The sequence below is a fragment of the Penaeus chinensis genome, chromosome 11 (genome assembly GCF_019202785.1).
Source record: "Penaeus chinensis breed Huanghai No. 1 chromosome 11, ASM1920278v2, whole genome shotgun sequence".
NCBI classification, from domain to species: domain Eukaryota; kingdom Metazoa; phylum Arthropoda; class Malacostraca; order Decapoda; family Penaeidae; genus Penaeus; species Penaeus chinensis.
In genome coordinates this window covers 24,612,615-24,620,114 of record NC_061829.1, presented here as the reverse complement: position 1 = coordinate 24,620,114, position 7,500 = coordinate 24,612,615, and the positions used below count along the sequence as shown (strand labels likewise).

The window sequence follows — 7,500 nt, the reverse complement described above, 5'->3', positions numbered from 1 at the left end:
GATTAGCACAATCATTACAGGGGTATCATTAACGCAGAGAATTTGTAGGTTGGATGGTAATTAATGAATGGCCGTGGCATGGAGGAGTAACAACTTAAGCCCTAATGATAATTTGATTGATTACTCTGGGATATATCAGCGTCAGCTTCGGCCGGAGCTCCCCGGCGCGGGCACGGCAGACAATTGCCTGATTAATGGTGCAGTCATTAATGGCAAATACGTACTTTGTCATACTAAACTGGCAGTGTAATGAAAACGCCGCCCCTGGAGCTGGAGCTGCCTCGCTGCTGCGTCGGCCTGGAATTTCATATGCTGTGGCGGTAATGTTTTGCTGTGGTGTCCTGGTGTGCCGAGGCGGGAGTGAGTAGTTGCTTTCGGTTTTATCACGTCACATTATACCATAAACAGCCAGGAACAGACAGGAGAATATATGCGGCCGTCGCACCATTCATCCAGTGTTTAGGGGTAGTCAGGAACACGAAATTAATGACGCCGTAGATTAAATTCCTTTCCGGGAATTATGCGCAGACGCCCGAAAGGATTGCGATCCGTAAACAGCCATTGAGGAGAATGTTAAGAAGAGAAGAAAAAAAGTCTGGCGGAACATTCACTTTTATCCTATTGAGCGATAAAGAAAACGTGTTCGGTTGCACGATTAGAAAGTAAGCGGTAACTATGAAAAATGACGATAAGTAGAAAGTGAGACCGTGTTGGCCACACAACCCCAGGCTCGCAATCCTTCCTCTTCACGGACGTCTCCGTAACTCATGAGGTGGATTTGTGAGCGTATGACGGATGCGGATGGCTGGATAAACGGAGGGGGGGGGGGGGGGCGGGGCGATTGCGTTCGTGGCGAGGGACGAGGCTGAGGGAGAGCAAGTAGCTGTTCGTAAGATCGCCTTGAATGGGTCTTCTGAGCGCCAGTCTTTGATCGGGATTACCGGGGATCGTGTTCGGAATGCGACGGGGAGATTAGGAGGGCATGGGAAGGAGGTGAGCGAGAGGAGTCATAATGGTTTGGGTATTGGGTAAATAATGTGCATGCTCTCTCTCTGTCTCTCTCTCACTCTCTCTCTCTCTCTCTCTATATATATATATATATATATATATATATATATATATATATATAGATATATATATATATCTTTCTGTCTATCTATCTATCGATCTGTCTATCTTTTCCTCCCTCCCTCCTCACAAACATGCACACACGCATTATAAAGAAAAAAACTCAAGGTTATCGACCAATTTATACGACGAAATTCATTGGACAAAAGATGAGGCGCAGACGCCGCCCGCCGCCCAAAGGCCAAGTCGAGACAGGAAGCGACACGCGCTGATGACACGCGCAGATAGGTCAAGTGAGCGGCGCCGGGCGAGTCCTTCGCAAAGCCCATATGACACCGCGCAGCTGACACTGTCTTGGGAATCCGGGACACCCACCAGCGCCATCATGCATAAAATCTCTCGGACCCACTAACCACGCCCACACGCCCACATGAGAAGTGTCACCCTCCCATTGTGCGTTGACGTGGGCGGCGGAACAACCGTGGAATCAGCGGTATGGGCGGTGAGGTCATCGGTGAGATGAGAAAGAGAAAAATAGAAAAAAAAGAAAGACGACTGTTAAAATAGGCATGTCGTCTGGGAAGGGGGTGGGGACTGAAAGGGGAAGGGATGGGAAGTGGGCGGGTGGATGTATGGGAACATGTTCGAGGGGCGTGGTTCCATTATCTCGGTGTTGTTGCAGGAGATGCGTTATTTTGGCGAAGGGCGGCGTATCTTGTTTTCTTTGACCATCCTGGCAGATAAGCATCGTAGCCGCCGGTGATTTGTGGGCAAGATGAGATAAGTGCGGTGAAGGTAAGGTAAATAAATAAATACAAGAATATAGATTGCGGAATATATCCTCCGGCTGACGGATGTATGGGAAAGGGAAATCATTTTCAACCTTGCCTTTTGTGCTTAATCCTCCTCACCCTTCTCTCTCCTTGCTTCCTTCTCCCTTTCCTTCTCCCCCCCCCCCTTTTAGCTCTACTCCTCCTTTCCCTTACCTCCTTCTCCTTCCTCTCCTCCTCCTCTTCCTCCTCTTCCTCCTCTTCCTCCTCTTCCTCCTCCTCCTCCTCCTCCTCCTCCTCCTCCTCCTCCTCCTCCTCCTCCTCCTCCTCCTCCTCCTCCATCAGCACCTACTCCTCCTCCATCACCAACACCTCCTCCTCCTCCTCCTCCTCCTCCTCCTCCTCCTCCTCCTCCATCAGCACCTACTCCTCCTCCACCACTACCACCTCCACCTCCTCCTCCTCCTCCTCCTCCTCCTCCTCCTCCTCCTCCTCCTCCTCCTCCTCCTCCTCCTCCTCCTCCTCCTCCTCTTCCTCCTCCACCTCCTCCTCCTCCTCCTCCTCCTCCTCCTCCTCCTCCTCCTCCTCCTCCTCCTCCTCCTCCTCCATCAGCACCTACTCCTCCTCCATCACCAACACCTCCTCCTCCTCCTCCTCCTCCTCCTCCTCCTCCTCCTCCTCCTCCTCCTCCTCCATCAGCACCTACTCCTCCTCCACCACTACCACCTCCTCCTCCTCCTCCTCCTCCTCCTCCTCCTCCTCCTCCTCCTCCTCCTCCTCCTCTTCCTCCTCCACCTCCTCCTCCTCCTCCTCCTCCTCCTCCTCCTCCTCCTCCTCCTCCTCCTCCTCCTCCTCCTCCACCATCGGCACCTCCACCACCCGTTCCCCTTTAGCGTCTTCCTGATGGAGTGTAGTCATAGTCGTGTGTTCTTTTTGCGCCACAGCCTTGGGATTATTTCTGTAGGAATTTCCTCCGCCAGCAAAGAGGGAGATGAGTGTGCAGATGAGGAGATGAGTCTATGCCATCGGTTGGCTCCTAGAGAAACCCCTCAGAACGTGTTCTTTGAAGTTTGTTGAGGCTGACCGCTGTTCCTGATTTAGGCCTACCCGCCGTCCATTCTCGTGTTCTTTAGATGTCTTGAGAATGATAGGGGTCTGTATAAAGGAGTATTCTTTTGTTATCGTGATGGCCTTACTCAAGCTTACTTTTTTTTTCTTTTTTTTTTTTTGGGGGGGGGGTTAATTTAGCCATGTGATGTGTTTGATCTTGTGTTATTATATACATTTGCAATCTTGTTTTTTGTGTATCCAGAGTTCGCTACACTAGGATTAGTCCGTGCCCTGATTTTAATTGCCTTTGATTATGTTCATGTGTGTCTGTAAGTGAGACTTTTATCTGCGTCCTTTCATACAGGGTTGCATTTGTTCCTCTCTCTTTGCCTGTGTTTGCGCCTTTGTGTTTGTGTCAGTTTGTGTGCGCGTGAATATATAGGCTTGTGTCATTTGTATTTTCCTATAACTCAGGATTGCGCCCATTCCCACGAGTGAAAGTGGCGAAAGAGAGGGTACTTTGAACTGTATCAAAGAAAACCAATTGTAGTTCCTTGTTCTCCTCCGCGGGATGCCGAGCGAGTGTTTAAGGGCTCGGAGACGCATTGTATTGAATGAGGCTCTTGATCGCAGCACGCAGCCGAGTTGATTCGCCGCCCATTGACGCAAACCCTTTCTTCGTCGCTCTGAGTAAACGCCCAATATTGTGGATGCGATGAGATTGTGTGCTGTTATTGTTGTGTTTCTGTGAAGGCGGTGTTATAACTGTCAGGATTGAGCGAAGTCTCGACATATGCTCAAAATAACAGACAGACAGTCAGACAGACAAGGAGACTACCAGGCCGTGTTATTGAGGCGTGTGTGCCAAGTGTCCCATCTGGCAAGTCAAGCAGACCCAAGCAGTGCGTGCGCTCCCTCTCTCTCTTTGGCACGCTCGCAGTCTGTGTTGACGCGATACCATAGCGCAATGTGCCTTCCGGGGACGAGGGTGCAAGCAAGCACTTTGACATGTTCAGTAATAGTCACGGGCGTGTGGTGAAGGCCGTGCTACGGGTTTCATTTCTGTTTTATTTCAGGAGGACGAGTCGGAGCATCGTTTTCATTTTTTATTCTTTGTGTGTGCTCGTGTGTGTATATGTGTGTGTGTGTGTGTGTGTGTGTGTGTGTGTGTGTGTGTGTGTGTGTGTGTGTGTGTGTGTGTGTGTGTGTGTGTGTGTGTGTGTGATATACATATATATATATATATATATATATATATATATATATATATATATATATATATTTATATATTTATATATATATATTATATATTATATATATATATATTTTTTTATACACATACATCTCTCTCTCTCTCTCTCTCTCTCTCTCTCTCTCTCTCTCTCTCTCTCTCTCTCTCTCTCTCTCTCTCTCTCTCTCTCTCTCTCTCTCTCTCTCTCTCTCTCTCTCTCTCGCTCTCTCTCTCTCTCTCTCTCTCTCTCTCTCTCTCTCTCTCTCTCTCTCTCTCTCTCTCTCTCTCTCTCTCTCTCTCTCTCTCTCTCTCTCTCTCTCTGTCTCTCTCTCTCTCTCTCTCTCTCTCTCTCTCTCTCTCTCTCTCTCTCTCTCTCTCTCTCTCTCTCTCTCTCTCTCTCTCTCTCTCTCTCTCTCTCTCTCTCGCTCTCTCTATCTATCTATCTCTCTATCTCTCTCTGTTTCTCTAAGTACTTAAGTATCGAGATGCTGTGGAGAAAGTGGAGTGTCAGCGAGAAAAGAATTACGTTGCCTTTAAGGGGAAGGGAAAGAGGCGAGTGGCAGTGATGAGCGAGACGGGAGGATGTTTATTTTTGGCGACCTTCTTATGTCATTTTGATGAGTTTCGGCGTTTGTTTATGGCTACATAGCGGCGGTGAAAGGGAACCCTGGAGATCTTCTGTTGACGAAGCATTCTGAAGCGATTACTTCCCCGACAGTAAACAATTAGCTTTTACAGATGGCGCCACGCCTCTTTCATATTAAGTGATTCGTAGACGAAGAATAACTTTTTTCTTTAGCCCATCGTTGTCAATGAAAATGATTCATGACGCAAGTTCCTCTTATTTACCGCACCTACGAATCTTTGGCGTTGTTGCGCCTTCGCCAGGGCCGCAACGAGGCGTAGGCCTCATCGGGTGGAATACGTAAGCGAAGCGAGAGCCACCGCGCCGAATGTCCGGGGGAGAGTGGGAGGTGAGGCAATGGCTGCGCCGCCGGATTTATGGCTCACGACCTCAGGTGTGGCCCGCTCCTTAGGGTACTGGCGGCTCACGACCAGCCTGTACCCTTCTCAGCACTAGCCTTCGCCGGCCGATACCCGCCGTGCTTGCTCTGTGGTGCCTTACGGCTGTTCTGCAAAGCACTTGGGGAAGAAGGGAGCGGCTGAGCATGCGGCCAAAGGCAGCTGAGGGCAAAGCCATCATCTCCGCTCGGTCTCTCTTTCTCGGAAACTCATTCACTCTTCATTTCATTCTTTTCAATTTCCTTTCCTTGCGTCACAAATCCCTTTAATACTACCTCTCCTTCCTGACCCACTCTCCTTTCTCCTTCTTCTTCTCCTCCTCCTCCTCCTCCATCTCCTCCTCCTCCTCCTCCTCCTCTTCCTCCTCTTCCTCCTCTTCCTCCTCCTCTTTCTCCTTTTCTCCTCCTCCTCCCCTTTCCCTCACTTCATGAGCGAGCAACTGCGGGGATGCGGGTGAGTGCAGCGGCGTGGCAGGGCGTGCGGGTGTAATTACTGCCGTGGCATAAAAGCGGGGTTCATGACGGTGATTAGGCGGGGGTGCCTCGGAAGGCGTGAGCGTGTGCTTGCTCGCCGGGCCCTCTTCCAACCGACGTCCCTCGGAGCCTTCAACTCTTGGCCTCGGTCTCGCCCCCTCCCATCAACTTTTATTTTTTTCCTCTTCGCATTCGCATTTTGTTTTGCTCCTTCGTTGTCTTCTCTCCGCGCCCCTCTGCGAGCAGAATCGCCAGGGAAAGTTAGCTGTGCGGACGGGCTTCACAGCAGAAGCTTAGGGCGGCCGCTTTGCAGTTTGGCGATCGCAGTTCGGCCATTTGCCGACGCAGAGCACAGCAGTGAATATTTAGCCGGAACGGAATTTAGACCCAAAGAGTCGGTTCATATTTTACCATAGACTTAAACCCGTCCGCCGCCCGTTCCCTTACATGATTACCGCCCTCAGTTGCAGGATGAGACTTTATATTATGCAATAAAAAACAAATGAGTGGCACTAACACGCTGAGGGTAGAGTAGAAAATTACGTAAATGGTCGCATACCTGGTAACTGGTGGGGCGGCTTCCCCCTTCGCCCTCTGCGAAGGGGGAAGCCGCCTCCCTCCTCCTTCCCTCCGCCCTCCTCCCTTCCTCCCTCCCCCTTCTCATTTCCCTTCCCCTTCCCTTCTCACTGCCCTCCGAGACATCCCGCTGCGAGATGGCGTAATACGACGGAATGCTGATTATACTGATGGTCTAGTTCGGCCACATTTTTACAGCCGCTCAGGCCGATGGGGAGGAAGAGGAGCGGCGGGGCGGCGGCTGCAGATGGGCGACCTATTGTTTCGGGGCGGGAGGGCCGAAATGGCCGGGCCCTCCTGCGCCGGCCACCACGCTATCTGGCCCGCTTGTCGAGCTGATTGCCGTCCGTGCTTTACGGTTATTGGCGTCGCTGCACCTGTTGACCCGTTCGCTGCCGTTCCGTGCATGTGCTGTACCCGAAGGAAGATAAGCCAAATAGTGATAGAGAATATCAAAATAATGCTGTGGTATCGGGTTGAGCTTGTCTTCTTGGTTCTTGTCCGAATTAACACGATTCCTTTTCTCCCACAGGCGACATCACGCAGAAAGGATATGAGAAGAAGAAGGCCCGTCTCCTCCAGCCCTATGTCACCAGGGATCCGAGTCAGGGTAAGGTCGCGTGTGGCGTTGACCCTCCCAGCCCGTTGACCCATCGCCTGCGTGTCCCGCCCGGGCCGGCCTCTCCCCCCTCTCCCCCGGCCCCTCTCGCTCTCGCTCTCTGCGCCTTCCTCAGCAGGAGGTGCAGGAGGGGAAGGATATGCATGGGGTTGGGGTGTATGTGCGGGGGTAGGGGTGGCCTCGGGGCGAGCACGCGAGGCTGGGAAGGTGCCTGGCTGGTGCCGGTTTTTGGATGGTTGTGGCCACGGGAGCGCAGGCGGGTGCCTTACTCTGCATGGCGGGCTTCCTCATAGGCGCCGCCGAGATAGCGTACCATGCAGCTTTCCCTGACTCTTAGGTCGGGATGTTTTGCCTTGTTAGACTTCAGGAAGCATAGTTATTATTTACTATTGGATTTCGGCAATAGTCGCCATGAGAGCTGCGGCAGGGGAGATAGGACCCCCGTCCACCCTGGCCTGATCTCGAACGGAATTGAGGGAATATTTTATTTTTGGTGTGATTAAAGATCTCCTTTTGGTTAATCCAAATGATTTTTTCATTTATTTGGTTCATACTAATGAAGTATTCCGCTTAGTGAAGTATTTTGAGCTTTGCCCACTTTCATAGAAGTGCATCACTGCATTTGCCCTCTCCTGTTATGAAATATTCCCTTTCTGAAAGTAAAATCTAGTTACGTATGTATGTATGTAG

At 51.0% G+C, this 7,500-nt stretch overlaps 1 protein-coding gene across 1 annotated transcript in view; it reads left to right on the top strand.

Moving 5' to 3' along the window:
• LOC125030440 (disco-interacting protein 2 homolog C-like) overlaps window positions 1-7,500 on the top strand; it is a 205,493-nt gene that overhangs the window by 146,728 nt on the left and 51,265 nt on the right. The window contains exon 2 of the mRNA XM_047620477.1: window positions 6,724-6,801. Coding sequence (XP_047476433.1) covers window positions 6,724-6,801 — 78 coding nt within the window. The remainder of the gene's footprint in view (window positions 1-6,723; window positions 6,802-7,500) is intronic.